The sequence below is a fragment of the Myxocyprinus asiaticus genome, chromosome 30 (assembly GCF_019703515.2).
Source record: "Myxocyprinus asiaticus isolate MX2 ecotype Aquarium Trade chromosome 30, UBuf_Myxa_2, whole genome shotgun sequence".
NCBI classification, from domain to species: domain Eukaryota; kingdom Metazoa; phylum Chordata; class Actinopteri; order Cypriniformes; family Catostomidae; genus Myxocyprinus; species Myxocyprinus asiaticus.
This window is the reverse complement of record NC_059373.1, coordinates 11,265,089-11,282,694: the sequence shown is the minus strand read 5'-3', so window position 1 is coordinate 11,282,694 and position 17,606 is coordinate 11,265,089. Positions and strand designations below refer to the sequence as shown.

The window sequence follows — 17,606 nt, the reverse complement described above, 5'->3', positions numbered from 1 at the left end:
AGCATCAATGACAGCGTGCAGTCTTTTGTAATAGTTATCTATGAGGCCCCAAATTCTTGCAGGTGGTATAGCTGCCCATTCGTCTTGGCAAAATGCCTCCAGGTCATGCAAAGTCTTTGGTCGTCTTGCATGAACCGCATGTTTGAGATATCTCCAGAGTGGCTCGATGATATTAAGGTCAGGAGACTGTGATGGCCACTCCAGAACCTTCACCTTTTTCTGCTGTAACCACTGGAGGGTCAACTTGGCCTTGTGCTTAGGGTCATTGTCATGCTGGAAAGTCCAAGAGCGTCCCATGCGCAGATTTCGTGCAGAAAAATGCAAATTGTCTGCCAGTATTTTCTGATAACATGCTGCATTCACCTTGCCATCAATTTTCAGAAGATTCCCCGTGCCTTTAGAGCTCACACACCCCCAAAACATCAGTGAGCCACCATCATGCTTCACAGTGGGGATGGTATTCTTTTCACTATAGGCCTTGTTGACACCTCTCCAAACATAACGCTTATGGTTGTGACCATAAAGCTCTATTTTGGTCTCGTCACTCCAAATTACAGTGTGTCAGAAGCTGTGAGGTGTGTCAAGGTGTTGTCGGGCATATTTTAACCTGGCTTTTTTGTGGCATTGGCGCAGTAAAGGCTTCTTTCTGGTAACTCGACCATGCAGCTCATTTTTGTTCAAGTATCGTCGTATTGTGCTCCTTGAAACAACCACACCATCTTTTTCCAGAGCAGCCTGTATTTCTCCTGAGGTTACCTGTGGGTTTTTCTTTGTATCCCGAACTATTCTTCTGGCAGTTCTGGCTGAAATCTTTCTTGGTCTACCTGACCTTGGCTTGTTATAAGAGATCCCCGAATTTTCCACTTCTTAATAAGTGATTGAACAGTACTGACTGGCATTTTCAAGGCTTTGGATATCTTTTTACATCCTTTTCCATCTTTATAAAGTTCCATTACCTTGTTATGCAGGTCTTTTGGCAGTTCTTTTCTACTCCCCATGGCTCAGTATCTAGCCTGCTCAGTGCATCCACGTGAGAGCTAACAAACTCATTGACTATTTATACAAAGATACTAATTGCAAATTAAAAAGCCACAAGTGTGGGAAATTAACCTTTAATTGCAATTTAAACCTGTGTGTGTCGCCTTGTGTGTCTGTAACAAGGCCAAGGGTATGTAAACTTTTGATCAGGGCCATTTGGGTGATTTCTGTTATCATTATGATTTTAAAAGGAGCCAAACAACTATGTGATAATAAATGGATTCATATGATCACGATCCTTAAATAAAAGACAATTTTTGCATGATCAGTCATATTTTCAAAATCAATGCCAAAAATTCACAATTTCTGCCAGGGTATGCAAACTTTTGAGCACAACTGTAATCACACTGTAGCTACTGATATCATGTATGAAACACATTTTGCTCCAGTATGACAACTTCATTTAAAATTGGATTGTCCTTCCAGCAGGTCAGATGTTTAAAATGATGCTTCATATTCTGTTTATTCAGGTAATTCAAATTACATTTCTTAGAATTGTCATATTTAGGCTTAGTCACCATTTGAATATCAAAGTAATGTCAACACAACCCATACAAAGACATGTCAGTGTTTTTTAGAAAATCGTTGTTCTCTTTGAAGTTATTCACATTTGGTTGACTGTTGAAGATTATACTGTATGTCTGTCTTGCTTGTTGAATGACAGCAATTTTATGATGATCTGATACACAAGGGTAAATAAAAGTAAGAGACAGAGTCTCCTCTTGCCTCTCTGTGTGCAGGTACTATAAAAAGAGTAAATTCTCCTGGACAAATGAGGCATCAGAGTGTGGATTACCCAAGAGAGCTTTAACAGGTATGTGGGTCTGATTCATGGTTAGGGTTAGGAATTAAGAATCTTTCAGATTTTTATAATTTTATAAAAGTTTGTGTGTAATTTAACATTTACAATAACTTTGAATGACACTACCAAACATTATAATATTATATAATGCTTTACATCTCATATAATACATTTACACATTCAGACTTTAACAAATGTCATGAAATATTGATTTAAATATATATTTTTCGAATCAGAGTTTTAATGATATTGTTACAATTTGAATGTACACATACTATATATTTCAATACATATCTATAATTGCATTCATATGTAATGTTCAAATGGTCAAATAAATGATTAGATATATATCGAATGCACATGATTAATACCCAGGGGCGTAGACTCAATGTTAAGCATTCTGCAATCTTTGTCAAAGATTAGCAAAAAAGTGTGACCATTTTTTATGTGTAATTATTTACTTCTAATTTACGCCTCTTAGTACACTGTGTAGAAAGGGATGGTTTGTGTATGTTGTTTATGCAGACTTTATCACTGCAGGTGCAGGTGCTTTGAGGGGTGCGCACTGAGAGTACATCATAGAAAATGAGGCACGTGCGACGGCAGCTTCATCTGCCGCTTACTGTTTACATACTACTGTGGAGTTCATCAGGTAAGCGGTTTGTTTCTAAAAATTAATTTTGTGGGGCTTTTTTTTTTTTTTTTTTTTTTTTTTGTTTATTAATGGCTGCAGCCATCTTTTTTATACTTAATACATTCTGCCAATCACTCAGACCGTTTTCAGGGCATTCAGAACATTGCTGTCACTTAAATTAACATTAACTTAATTAACATTAGCACTAAAATGAGCTATTAGTGAATATTCATCTCTTTTCATATAGAAGCGCAGTATGTCAACAAAGTAACCCCCAAAGTTGGCAGCGTAAATAGTACCACGAGACTGACCATAGAGTGTGAAGGTACTAAAATAAATCAATAACATTTGTGCATACGTTATACATTTGTATAGTACTCAATTATGATTATATAATACTTTAAGGTCCTTAAATTTCTCAGGTTTTGCCCAAGCCAATCAGTTCAGCTTCAGTGCCAATGACCCCAGCTTTGGCAACAGTGTGACCCTGGTGTCCAAAACCAGATCTTTCCCCTGTGATGTAGAGAGAGACTCCACCCACTCCAATCAGATCATGTGTTATACAAAGTGAGAAAGGAGTCAACTAGCACATAGCCTAATATTCTTTTATCCCTTTTTTTATTTTTTATCTTGATTATCTTGTTAGTCATCAAATTCTCCAAAAACTTGCCCAAATGTTGGTATCATTTGAATGTATTTTGGTTTTAAAACTGTGGAGAAGGACTTGGAGAAGTATTAGGACACTTATAAATGTATGCATGTCATTGAATTAGATAACAAAATATCGAATCAAGTGGCATCTGCAAACAAATGAACATTTTCTCAGAACTTACTTCACTTGTCTAAACAGTTATTCCCAAGGTCCCAAGGAAATTTTTTGTGTCGTATCTCTCTTTTCTGATATTCTCTGATCTGTGTTTTCATAATATATGTGTAATTCTATATTATATATATATATATATATATATATATTCAGGGTTGGGGAGTAACGGAATACATGTAACAGGATTACGTATTTAAAATACAAAATATAAGTAACTGTATTCCACTACAGTTACAATATAAATCATTGGTAATTAGAATACAGTTACATTCAAAAAGTATTTTGATTACTGAAGAGATTACTTTGCATTTTATTGTCATTTGTTTCATTTAATATTTAGTCCTTTCAGATGGAAAACCTTTATAAATATAAATGATGTGATCCAAAGTGCATTTGAACAGCGGTGAAACACTTTCTTATGATGTGTTACATTCATACGAGCAGACAGAGAAGTAAGTCTGAAGTAAGTTTGGAGCAGAAGAAATAGAAATAAACCTTGTGTAAATTGTCAGCTTTACGCTAAGCTAAAATGCTATTTCTAGCCATTTACATGCATGTTACCAGGCACGATCATATTTTTTATCAAGAAAATTCACGTTGGATCATAATTTCTTTTTTTCTAGTAAGACCTTTGATATTAGTGCAAAAATCGTATTCTTGATAATAATTTTTGTATTGTTTTCCTGTAGAAATATCAAAAAATCCTTAAAACAAGATCAGTTGTTTTAGAAACAACACTGCATAAGATATTTAGGTTTTTCAGAGAATGTATTTTTAACATGTGTATTTTGTCTTACTGTACTGGCAGAGTTTTTATAGTCAAAACAAGTGAAAAAAATCTACCAGTGCTGAAGAAGTAATCCAAAGTATTTAGAATACATTACTGACCTTGAGTAATCTAACGAAATACATTACAAATTACATTTTACAGCATGTATCCTGTAATCTGTAGTGGAATACATTAAGTTAATTATTTAGTAATTTCATTAAGTAAAAAATTGGACTCGCCCCTCCTTTTCTTAAAAAAAAAAAAAAAAAACGAAACAAAAAAACAATATTCTGCATTACAGTAATGCACTTACAATGGAAGTGAATGGGGCCAATCTGTAAACTTGAAAATACTTACTGTTTCAAAAGTATAGCCACAATACATTAACTATATTTGTGGTAACGTGATTTTAATGTGATAAAATTGATTACTAACCTTTTCTGTGTAAAGTTATATCCAATTTTACAACTTTGTTGCCATGACGACGTAACGCTGTTAACACTAAAACCCTTTAACGGTCGTAAAAACAAGGTTTAAACAACTTTACAGTTCAAATAATACATGAGTTACAACAGAAGGATTAATGTAAATGCATTTACAAAATATATAAGCTTCACATTTCTGCCTTTAAACCCTCCAAAAATTGGCCCTCCTTTCATTGTAAGTGCATCACTGTAAGCTAGATGTTTGCTTTTTTTTAAAGAAAAGGAGGGATGAATCAAATAAGTTATTGTTATAATCAACATTATACCACAAATGCTGTTGATTGAGCTTAACTTGTACTGAACCCGGAATATTCGCACAATAATGACTCTTAAGACATTACAGACATTACAGCTTCATTTTCTGTTATAGCATAATTTTCTGTAAAGCTGCTTTGAAACGATGTGTGTTGTGAAAAGCGCTGTACAAATAAAAATGACTTGATTATTCCTTTTATAATTATTAATGTTATTATGGGGGTGATCAACCCTCCATAATACAATAGGCTATATATTTATAATACATTATAAAAATTGCTGTTAGTTATTTATTGCATTTTTTTTTTATATTTTCTTTTGGTGGGTCATGTTTAATTCAGTAGCAGAAATACTCAACTCTCCCTTATGTATGAGTAAATAAGGAAGATATGGATATCTGAATTCTCTGAATCTCTGAATTAGATGTGTACTGCATAATGTCAGTTAAAATGTGTACGGATGGACTATGTTAAGTTTGCTTCGAAAACAGAGCATACATGGGAGGCATGCCTTGTAAACTTTTGAAACCCAATTCAGATGAAAAGTTAGCTAATCTTAATAAAGTTGCAATTAGATGTAAACAGTAAATATACTCTACATAAATCTGCATTTCTTTTTTTTTTTTTTTTCTTCTTCTAGGTATAGCCTGACTTTTGACTCTGACACCAGTAAGTGGGGCTGTATGAGCAGTAAAATGACTGGAACATATATTGGTGAGGAATCTTCATTATTCCAATGAGCAGAATATTAATGGACATTGTTTTTGGATTAAATTGTTGTTGTCTTGATCTTCAGGTCATCACAACCTTCTCAACAGTTAATTTGGGAGGTCAGAGAAGTTTGATTTTACTTAACACCAGATTTTACACCAAACGTCTGCAAAAAAAAAAAAAAAAAAAAAGACAAAACAAATATTTTCTTTTCTAGGACCTTGGCAGACTTTGAGCTGTTCAGTATCTCAGCGCTGAACAAACTCACCATGTTCCAGACATACGCAGGTGCGGAACAACAGTTTTTCCTAAAACAAAATGTAATTCCCTGCACAAAGTCAGGTAATTCTGAACAACCTGGCATGTTGTTGTGTAAATGTGTAACTCTTTTTCAGAGGTGATAGGCATTTCTCCTTCTATGTGGAGCATAATGTGCGGCACATTACTGACCATTCAATGACACTACTTTTTTTAGTTTATTTTTTTATCCCCTTTTCTCCCCAATTTGGAATGCCCAATTCCCACTACTTAGTAGGTCCTCGTGGTGGCGCGGTTACTCACCTCAATCCGGGTGGCGGAGGACAAGTCTCAGTTGCCTCTGCTTCTGAGACAGTCAGTCCGCGCATCTTATCACGTGGCTCGTTGTGCATGACACCGTGGAGACTCCCAGCATGTGGAGGCTCATGCTACTCTCCGCGATCCACGCACAACTTACCACGTGCCCAATTGAGAGCGAGAACCACTAATCACGACCACAAGGAGGTTACCCCATGTGACTCTACCCTCCCTAGCAACTAGGCCAATTTGGTTGCTTAGGGGACCTGGCTGGAGTCACTCAGCACACCCTGAATTCGAGCTCATGTATCCAGGGGTGGTAGTCAGCATCAATACTCGCTGAGCTACCCAGGCCCCCAAGGACACTACTTTGATGAGACTGACCAGCCAGCAATGGTCTTAGTAGGGGGTAACCTTGGTGTTCTGTCTATGTTGACTCTATAAATTAATTTGTTATATGAAATATGAATATTCATTGAAATATATGTATATGATGTAATATGTAAATATTGTTGATTTTGGTCAATGGTCAATACATTTATTGAAACTTATTGCAAAACACTTTACAATAATGTTTGATACCTGAACTAGTTAATGTATTGGGTATCATAAATTTACAACGAACAATATTTTTACAGCAGTTATTTATCTTGGTTAAAGTTAATTTATAAATACATACACTATTGCTCATTGCTAGTTCATGTTAGTTCAAACTGCATTAACTAATGTTAACGCATTCAACTTTTCGTGTTAGAAAAATATTGGTAAAAAATATATTGCTAACACTTATTACAGTTATGTCCCATTTGTTAACATTAGTTAACTACATTAGTTAACATGAACTAACAATGAACAATACTTTTACAGCATTTCATCTTTGTCAAAATATACTAATACAATTTTAAATTTAAAAGTAGTATATGTTAACATTAGTTAATGCATTATGAACTAACATTAATTAAACATGAACAGCTGTGTTTTTATTAACTAAGATGAATTGTTCATTGTTAGTTCATGATACCTAATGCATTAACTAATGTTAACAAATTGAAACTCATTGTAAAGTGTTACAAATATATTAAATATATTAGAAATGAACATTAATCAAGATTAAGAAATGCTGTAAAATTATTTTTCAATATTTCACATAAATTATTGTGTTAGCTACTGTTCACATATACAAGCAAACTGTACATTTTACCTAATTCGTTTTCTGTTATTCATTCTTTATTTTATTGCTTTTGTCCTTAGGTCGTGAGTGTCAGATTCAGAGCATATCAGATAAGAAGATTGTCTGCATGACCCCTGCTTATGAAAGGACCAACATGACGGTGTTTCCCGGTGGAAACATTACCTGAATTCTGATCTCTGAATGTTGACGTCAATATTCTGTCAGATTTCCTCCATAGTCAGTGTGGGTGGATTGCTGCACTTTACACATGACAACATTTGATCAATGCGTCACTTTTGCAGTGTTGCATGCTATTTCGACCATGATCAAGATCCTCTCTGTCACATAGCTAACTGTTCTCAAAAGAAGACAATTTTTCAAAGGCTCTCACGCAATCACCCATTTGACAACACCAGGGCCACGGTATCTCAGCACCATGGTGTCTCAATAATTCCTTTGAATTCCCCCATTTCATCATCAAATCCTTCTAAACTCTAATAATTGCTGTGACTTTTCAAAATATCTGAAATGTCAAATATATTATACACACGTTTTATTTACACAATAAGGTATATAATAATCACTTTATTGCACAGCTTTGAATGCCCATTACTTTTATAAACAGTAACTACCCAGTAGAAATATTAAGAACACAACAAATTTTATTTAGCAACTTCATTAAATGCTATCCATCTGCAAGAATTTTTGACATAAAAGAACATTGCTACTGTGAGTGCTCTGCAGTAATTGGTAAAAAGTTGTTTTGCGTCATAGCATGAATTTTAGCATGGCTGGAGTGCTGTATTGACCAATCACCATCCACGTCTGGAACTATTCATTTCATAAGCAGTGTTGGGTGTCACACAATTACAAAGCAATTAATTATTGTAATGTTATTACTTTTTTGTCAAAAGTAGTGCAACATATTATATTTTAAATTCTTGTATTCAGATTAAAGTGTAAATAGAGGTTTTTAAATTATAATAATATACTGTGTGTATAAAGATATTTATGAAATTACCCATTTAAAATGCATCTTGTAAACAGTTTTGTTATTGATAAAATACTGATTGTGTTGAATGATAGCTAAATCGTTATATTTGCAGGTGGCAGAGGTCTCAAAATGGAATGTGGAACAACAGTGTTCCGAACCATCTAGAAGATGTCCTGACTTATAATGCCAGTAGGCCTGGCTATTCCATCCAGTGGGTGGACTCCCTGTCCTATGTGTGGCCCACTGCCATTGAATACTTCATGGCTCGATTGAGTGGTTTCTTTGTTCCGACGGAGACAGACAACTACTATTTCCAAATCAAAGCAGATGACTGATGCCAGCTATATTTCAGTAAGACAGGTCTTACCCAGGATAAGGTAAATAAATGACAGTAAAAAATCAATAAGCCATCTCATACCTTGACTGGTAATAGTAACTTACAAGTAAGGCTGTGTGACTTTTTAAATATATGTATGATATATCCAAAATTATGTTGTTGCTCATATAAAATGACCCAACATTGTTAATATTGTCATGATTTTATTATTTAGGGACTCTGCTTGGAATATGACAGTGGGGAAACATGCCTTGATTATTTTAGCTATATTAACTATATTTCTTGCATTTGACAAAAATCATCCTTTCATGCGATTTCTGAACAAATACATAAAAATTAAGATATACTGTATATCGAACATTGTCAAAAGGCTGAAAAATACTAAGATAGCATTTTTTTTAGCTATAGCGCCCAGTCCTACAGTACTTAAAATTACATTGTAATATGTGTAATATTTGTGATAAAATGCAGTTTAACATTTCAATTTTATGAAACTTAATTGTTTATTATTTTTCAGGTCAGGATTGCCTATCAACCTTCCTAAACAAACAATTTCTTTACCTATGCAACCCAGAGGTCAGAGGTCATGCACTTAGAGAAGGGAAAACCGTAAGTAAAGGTTTTCGATCGTTCAGAAAGTCATAATGAAAATTTCATATGATAAATGTATCTTCTGGAAAAGCCTTCTTCTCCCTAATGGTGTTTTCTACAAGATATCATGAGTATGTAACAATTCCAATCCTGGATTATAAAATTATTCACAGCATATCAAACTCCTTTCGATGCGCTGCAGATACTACATTGAGGTTCTAGTGCAAGCAGTAGCAGTTTTAACCACCACGCAATTGCGTGGGGCCCCGGACGTTGGGGGCCCCTGCCCCGGTAGGAAAGCTCCACAAAAACAGCTTGAGGGGTGAAATGTTGTTTTGGGTACACGCGCGAATACACTGTTGTCTGCGGTCTCTGAGCGGTTCACGAAGCTGCCGGGTTCGGGTCAGTAGGACTTTTGGTTCGGGTTTGTAATTAATTAAAAAATATCCAGGCCTTCCGAACTTGTTCGGACAATTGGGAACGTATGAGGGGCCATTCACACTGAACTTATTTTTGCGTACATCTACTCTGTAAAACATGTGCTGGATGAACGTCCTTGACTGCTGCATCGCATCTCGCTGTTTCTTCAGTGTCTCACGCAGGACTGGAACATTTTTAAACACTGTGTCAAGTTAAAAAGAACTTCAGATTTCAAAAACATGTCGAGACACCTGCGTTCTTTTTCATTCGTTGCGCTGTGTCTAGATTGTTTTTAGCGCAGGTGTCACTAAGATTTAACATTCTGAACAAGTTCAGGCTGCAAAGAGGTGACTATTACAATGTTTAACATTATTCCAGATCATTCAGCACCATGCAAAGTTTCAGCGCTTGATAAACGTCTATTTTTACTGTTTACTTCCGTAGTAAGTACCTCACTGTAACACAGATTTTTGCTTTTATTAAAGAAGAGGAGGGACGAGTAGAAATTAATTTTTGTGGTAATCAATATTATGCCACAAATGCTTTCAATAAAGTGTAACTATGTAAATATGTAAATTTATATTTAGATATGCTTCTTATACAAACCCATGTGTTCAACATTTAAAGTCACTATTTTTACATTTTATTTTTCATATTTATAATACTACCTCTACAAACCCATACCCATTTAAACATAACTTCATTTGCACATTCCTGTATAAAAACTCTGCATACAAACAGTATACTATTCATCTATATATTCATATATATAAACATAATTGTTTTCCATTTGATGCATTGTACCAGATTTAGCCTAAGGCTAAATTTCATCTGCAGTCACTTGGCAGGTCATAATTAGAACTTCCACACAGAAACAGAACAACACAATAGCAAACTAATCATCAGAGGCCAAATTTCTTGTTTGTGTGTGTGTGTGTGTGTGTGTGTGTGTGTGTAGAGAGAGAGAGAGAGAGAGAGAGAGAGAGAGAGAGAGCACATCTGGGCAATGCCAATGGGAATTCTAATGGTATCAGATGGTAATACCATGGTACTTTGATATACATATTTATGTACCATTCTGAATTTACATGGTGCTTCAAAGTACATCAAAGAATGCCATGTTACTACCAGTAACTAGTAACCCAGAGCCTTAACCACTGAGCCACCACTGCCCTCCATATTCATACCATATTCATATAGCATGCCACTGTATTAACATAGTGCGTCCAGGTAATGGTTCATGTCCAAAAACATGGTAATGCAATGGTACTTTTTTATGTGTTTTCATGTAGGCTGATATGTATTTTGATACTCTTTTGGTTGGAAAATGTATTTACCTCCATAAGTCGTTTTCAAGCTGCAAACGGAGGGGGAGGGGTGTTCGGGAAACCTGTTTGAAAGCAGTCGTTATTTTTGTAGTTCCTTTTGGTGTTGCTAGAAGCACAACAATTATTTACTTCACACTGAAGTACTAAATATAAATTACAAATACAGAACCGTCTTTAGCACAATATAAAGCCTGAAGTGTTTGTATTCATATTCCTCTTGGATTGTACCATTTTGAACATCTCTAGCAGAAGACCTCCAGTTTGTGGTTTTGAAGAACATCGCTGATGAACTGGGCCATGCTGCTGTCTCAGGCAATCTGAGTCAGTCCATCGGCTTCAATTTGTCGTCTTTGGGCATCATCCCTCCACCACCCTCTTCCAGTGACCAGTCATGGAATGATGTAAGAAATTAGCTCATGTAACCAAACTCACTAAGGTTGCATTTTATATATTTAGATGATGACAATAAGTAGAGCTTTTAGGACTAATATCTGAACAGCTCTATTGTCTCTCTCCCAGGTTGCCACTCAGGAAGTGACTCGTGCAGACCAGCAGGTGGAGACATTCAGGACTTTATCTTCCCTGGTGGTGGCGGTTCATCCAGTGGTTGGATTGAATACTAAGAAACTGCACCTTGTATTTATTAAGGAGTATTCAACATTCTTTTTTGTGTATCATGTCTGTTTCCAGGGTTACTGCGTGTCTGTGGGTGTGATGAGTCTAACAATCTCAGCTGTGCTCAAAGATATGAATGAGAACCCAATGGAGGGGCTTTACAGAAACACCACCATCTCGTTTAGCGGTTGCTGGGCCAATTACACTGACCTAGCCATCTTTACCAGTGGTGGGTCATCTCATTCACTTATTACAAATGCCTGTCAATCCTGTTCTCATGTTCTCAGAGTGCAAAATTTACTTTTTGCCACACACTTACCAGTGGTGGGTTATTTTATCAAATTTACCGTCCAAACATTTTTAGAAATATTTGCCAAGAAACTGCATTTTGCATTATTAAAAAATTTGGGATTTTTCACTGTTTGAATGTCACTCTGTGAAACTGCACACGACACAAAAGGGCTGTTTCTAGCTATAAGCGGCTGCTTAGGGTCCCGAGCCACCTGGAAGCCCTGCAAAGCAAGTTTGTTTTCATTTTTTAAATTCTAATTATTTTTAAATGTACTAAAGGCTGCAAGGAAGACTCAGGCAGCTGTTATGGCTCAATTAGACAGTTTTAGGGGGCCCCCTTGTGACCCAAGAAGGAAGGGAGAATGCAAGGAGAGAATTGTAGCTACTGTAGATGTGATGGGGAGGGACTCCAAGTAGGATTTCACTTAGGGCCCCCATATGCTCAGAAACAGCCCTTCATCACAAATCATTCACATCATGAATTTGTTCCTCATATTTTCATTTTAGTGGCTTAATGTGAGGAATATTCCATAAACTAAACTACCTGAAGTTCTGAAAAATTATAGGCATGCTGGAAAATTTTCCACCGAGGTAAAAAGCTTTAGAAGATGCTCGAGTCACCCATATGACCATATTTTCTTTAGGAGACAGATTGTATCTTATGATTTGAATCATGCATGTCACTTTTATCACTGAGATTCAGATTTATTTATGCTTGACTTAACCATGTATTATGTTATGGTTCCTTAAAAAGTAAAAAGTACAAATTTACTTGCAAAATTTATTTTTGCTCACATGTTGCACTTGGTGAGTGTTTATTTTGGATCCAGTATGTTGTAGAGATGGAGAGCTTTTTTGGGAGTTGCCACCATGTACTGTAACTTTCATTATTATTCAGTACTGTGGCACTCTGTTCTACAGGTGAGAACTTGAAGTTGGCCTTTACTTTGAATGACTGGAAGGCTGAGTCCAGATCCTTTACAATCAGAGCAGCTACCACGCCATCCCCTGTGGTCTACACCACAGACTGGGACTTCCCCAGCATCTTCGACTCTAGTCCAGCTATCTCATCACCATCTGTGTGGCTGCTTGTGCTGTTGAGCAGTCTAATGCTCCTGTTCAGGGGACCCTAGGAGCAATTAAAACAAATGAAGAAACTACATGAGCCCTCACAGTGCACCTAAATATATCTAAATATATAATAATATATTACATTGAATTATGATGATATGCGTTGGTGTATTTTTTTTTTTAATTTTTTCCCCCTCATAATTATTATCTCTGATATGATCTTTAATCTACCACTATTATGTCTAAGAGCATTTAATAATGATTACTGCAGATGAATAAAATATTGTTGCTTCTTACCAAAGTAAATATTTATTCCTATTGCTTTATTTGAACTATATATTTAGATATAGTTTTGTAGATAATTTCTGCCTTGGGAGAAGTATGTATTTATTTATTTATTTAAAAAAGACCCGTCCAGCGTTTCTTTTATACAGAATTAAATTAAAACATGAACGCAGCACACTGTATGTCGTAGGCTGCATACCTGTATAAGCAAGACGTTTGGTCGTGAGTAGGGTCTCCACCCATAAAATTATGTTTCTAATGGCGTCAGGTTTAAAAACATTCAACTTTTAAATAGTGTTTCGAGATGCGTTCTGTTCCATTCCGTTTTGCTCCGTCTTGGTGCTTTTGAACGGAATAACGTTTCCTTTGTGAACGCCCCTCAGCTTACCTCAAACTTGAAAACTATTCTTTCGGTACCACGCAAGCACTGGTATTTCCTTCTTGAAATGCAGATGTCTTCCAAAATTGGTCGCTTTGCTAACACAGTCCTTTTAGATCAATATTAACCAAAACAGTGACTAAAAGTGTGCTCGTCTCAGAGGGAAAAAAAACTCGCGGTAAAAAAAAAAAACACCTTTAAAACCGCTAGAGGGCGATTAAGTCCACATAGCTTAACTCTCAAACTCTGGGGGGCAGTTCATCCCAAACCCGTCCCTGCGCTATAAAAAGCAAGACGCAGCGCCACAAGAGCATAACACCGGTGTCGAAACGCGTTTTGATGTTCTGTTTAACTTGACACGGCGTCCAAACAAAACGCAGCGCCCTCGCGAGACGCTGAAAAAACAGCAAGACGTCCATCTAGCGCATATTTACATAGGAAAACAACTGGAAAAACGCTTTCGCTGTGAACGGCCCCTTACACCTGCACAGCGGTGTCAAAAAAGGAATAGGCCTATGTCGTTCCCGTTAAGTTAAAAGAGCCAAATTAAGAACATGCATACTATTTCTTCCCACAATTAAATTCTTTCTAACTATTATCTTTCGTTTTGTCTAGCGCAGATCCTTCTTTAAAAGTTATGTGGCACGTTAGATGGGATAAAAAATATACAACATGAAAGAAATAAAACATGAATACATATGCATGTTTTACTGTTAAATTTAGAATATTACAAGTATGGAGGCATGAAAGGGGAAAGTAAATTGAGTAAGAGGTAGATCTCTTTAAAATCTAGTTTAAGTGGCCCGTGGAATGAGAGGGAGCTAATAATGTCATGACCGTATTTAAAGGAGGCTGTTCATCAGAGTGAGGTGGTCTCAGTCTGCGCTCTTGACATCACAGACCTTTACACACATGTGATGTGGTCGTGTTTTTTTTTTTTTTTTTTTTTTTTTTTTTTCAAGTACACCGGTCTTTTTTTCCTGTGCATTTACAAGATGCGTGCTTGTGAAGTGTCCAGACTATTTTTGACTTTTACTTTCTTTTTGCATTTTCTGCGCGTTCACACAATGAACCCTCTGTTTCCAACTGCATCCAAAGGCACTAAAGTTGCCAAATCTGCGCCTGCCGACGGCCAGAGAAGAGCAAAATATGGCAAAGGTATACTGGTGGCATCACCGTTATCTGGAGACAGACAGTCACAGCGGACGATAAAGGATTCAATTGAACCTCACGATTACATGATCTCTATCTATAAGACTTTTTCTGCAGCTGAGAAACTGGGGCTTAACGCAAGTTTTTTCCGCTCATCAAAAGCAGCAAACACCATCACGAGTTTTGTGGACGAGGGTCAAGGTTTGTTGCTTTGATTTGTTGTATAGGCTATTAAAAGTTCTCGGACTTTTGTCCTCAAATTGACTCTTATGCCTATGCATTTTGTCATCACTTTCCATAGTGCACGGTACAGGTGGGTTTAAAAAGACCAAGTGATATGGTGTAGATTATTTAGCAGCCTATTATTTAAATAAATTATCATTAAAAAAAAAACAACTTTTTTCAAACAAATTCTAAAAGAAATTCTAATGGAATTTCATTCATAATTAGCAATCAATGACAGCAAACAAGAATGCTCTAAAACTTTCTCTTATTCAGAATTTCACAGATTGCCATCAAAAATATATATTTTTTTTGTTTACCTATTAGTATTTAATTATAAACAAAATTCTGAAAAATAATAAATAAATAAATAACAGTCAACAGTTTTAAGAGGATGTTCCAAATTATGATAGAAATCCCAAGTGGCATTTTTTTTATTTTAATTTTAATTTTATTATTATTATTATTTGATTATTTGAGAATATATATATATATATATATATATATATATATATATATATATATATATATATATATATATATTCTAAATCTTTTCATTTTGAATACAACAAGAAAAATACACTTCAAAAAACAAAAACAAAAAAAACAAACAAAAAAAAAACATTAAAACCCAACATTTTTATCATTATGAAACCTGTCATATAAACAAATAGCTTTGACATTAGACACATTTGCTTTCATATGTATTTCCTTCTTGTGGCTTTCTAAACTGATACCGTAATTAATGTAAAGCCAATATGACAATAAATGTTTCTGCTCTTTGTCACAGATGACCTTTTGAACTCCCCTCTGTGGAGACAGAAGTACTTGTTTAACGTATCAACACTTTCGGAAAATATCGAGCTCCTGGGTGCTGAACTGAGGATATACACAAAGATCTCTGGAACCTTTCGAGCATCAGAGGCAGGCCCAGTGGAGATTCAGCTTCTCTCCTGTCCATCACACATTGTCCTAGACTCCAAAATCTTGGATCTGGAGGATGCACATAAGCCAAAATGGGAGGTTTTTGATGTATGGGACATTTTTAAAGAACAACACCTCTACCATCAGGGCTCCCATTTCTGTTTAGAGCTCAAGGCAACACTAGATAATCCAGAGAAGGAAATCGACTTGCAATATCTTGGATTTCACAGATATGGCCGTCCACCACTAAAGAAAGCCATATTGGTTGTTTTCACAAAGTCAAAAAAGAGGCAAAGCCTTTTTTATGAAAAGAGGGAAAAGCTTAAACTGTGGGGTCTTGATGATCCCCGAAAGAAGAAAAGACCTCGCTTGAAATCCAGACGAAGACGGACCGTTTTACCCAACCGACACGGCAAGAGGCACGGCAAAAAGTCCAAACCTAGATGCAGCAAGAAGCCCTTGCATGTGAACTTCAGGGAGCTGGGTTGGGATGATTGGGTTATCGCTCCTTTAGACTACGAGGCCTACCACTGTGAGGGCATCTGTGACTTTCCCCTCCGATCTCATCTGGAACCGACAAATCATGCCATCATACAAACCCTCATGAACTCTATGAACCCCAGCAACATGCCGCCCAGTTGCTGTGTCCCATCAAAACTCAGCCCCATCAGCATCCTATACATCGATGCAGGAAATAATGTTGTATACAAGCAGTATGAGGACATGGTAGTGGAGTCTTGTGGCTGTAGGTGATCATGCTTTTGAAACTAATGGAGAAATGTAAATTAATTCGGTTGTTGTGTGAATAAGTCTTTTTTATAATATAATTTTGAAACAAAATTGCTCAAAAGCAGAACTTTACTGGAAGACTTAACTGGAATAGAATAACCATAGTCATAGCTATTGGACAGTGAATGGCTCTTTATTTACCCTACCGTTTACATTTGGAATGGTGATACTGGATTGTCAATATACTGTAAGCATTAAACAAATGGGCAAATGTTTCATGTTTTAATGGTCATTGTACTTAACTATACTTAGAAACATTCTTACATTATTCTTAGTTTCTCTGTATGGGACATTTTATACTTTAAATGTCCTGTCCAAGACAACTTCAGACCTAAAACACGTTCCTATTTTGAATAGCTGTATTTTGAATATTGAAATGTAAATACATTTATTTTTTAATTGTACAGGTACTAACTTTATGTTCTTTCCAGGTTTTTAAGTTATTTTTCATTTATTCAGTGATTTATATTTCAATCAACCAATAAGCTATTTTAGTTACTATATCTACCTCATTATACAAATTATGTTACATTGTACTATGTAAATGTTCCCTTTGAGAGATTGATGTTATGTGAAAAGTTTGTAAATATTTTATAAAGGGTGTTAATCAAACTATGTCATTATTCTAACACAATAAAACAAAAACAAACAAACAAAAATAAACCCACAAAATTTATAAAAAAAAAAAGAAAATACTGTTGTCAATGTACTGTTACTGCTTTTTTTGTCATCACTGACCCATCAGTTACATGAAAATTATTACATAAACCTCTATTGAAAAAGAAATATAAATTTACATTAAAAAAAATAAAAAAAGAATTCAGTTATTATATGTGTAATATTGCTGTATTGATTATGGATAACAATACTGCAGATGGAACTTTAAATGAATTAAATGTTAATTTAACATTAAATGGATATTTTGGGTTAAATACAATTCAAACTCAATTAACGTACATTAATTTG

The 17,606-nt window shown here is 35.5% G+C and overlaps 1 protein-coding gene and 1 pseudogene across 1 annotated transcript; one reads left to right on the top strand and one right to left on the bottom strand.

The window, feature by feature from the left end:
- The window catches only part of LOC127421636 (nudC domain-containing protein 1-like), a 39,164-nt pseudogene extending 36,747 nt beyond the window's left edge, over positions 1-2,417 (bottom strand).
- A 12,131-nt stretch (positions 2,418-14,548) lies between these two features.
- Positions 14,549-17,015, top strand: LOC127421411 (growth/differentiation factor 6-B-like). The gene is made up of 2 exons (XM_051664446.1): positions 14,549-14,906; positions 15,718-17,015. The coding sequence occupies exons 1-2, from the start codon at positions 14,549-14,551 to the stop codon at positions 16,602-16,604; spliced, it is 1,245 nt and encodes a 414-aa protein (XP_051520406.1). The 3' UTR covers positions 16,605-17,015.
- The last annotated feature ends 591 nt before the right edge of the window (positions 17,016-17,606 follow it).

Bases quoted from the DNA above. Each gene is read 5' to 3' on its own strand.
- LOC127421411 (XM_051664446.1), top strand. From the start codon at position 14,549: ATGCGTGCTTGTGAAGTGTCCAGACTATTTTTGACTTTTACTTTCTTT. The intron at 14,907-15,717 runs GTTTGTTGCTTT...TCTTTGTCACAG, and splicing joins TTTTGTGGACGAGGGTCAAG to ATGACCTTTTGAACTCCCCT.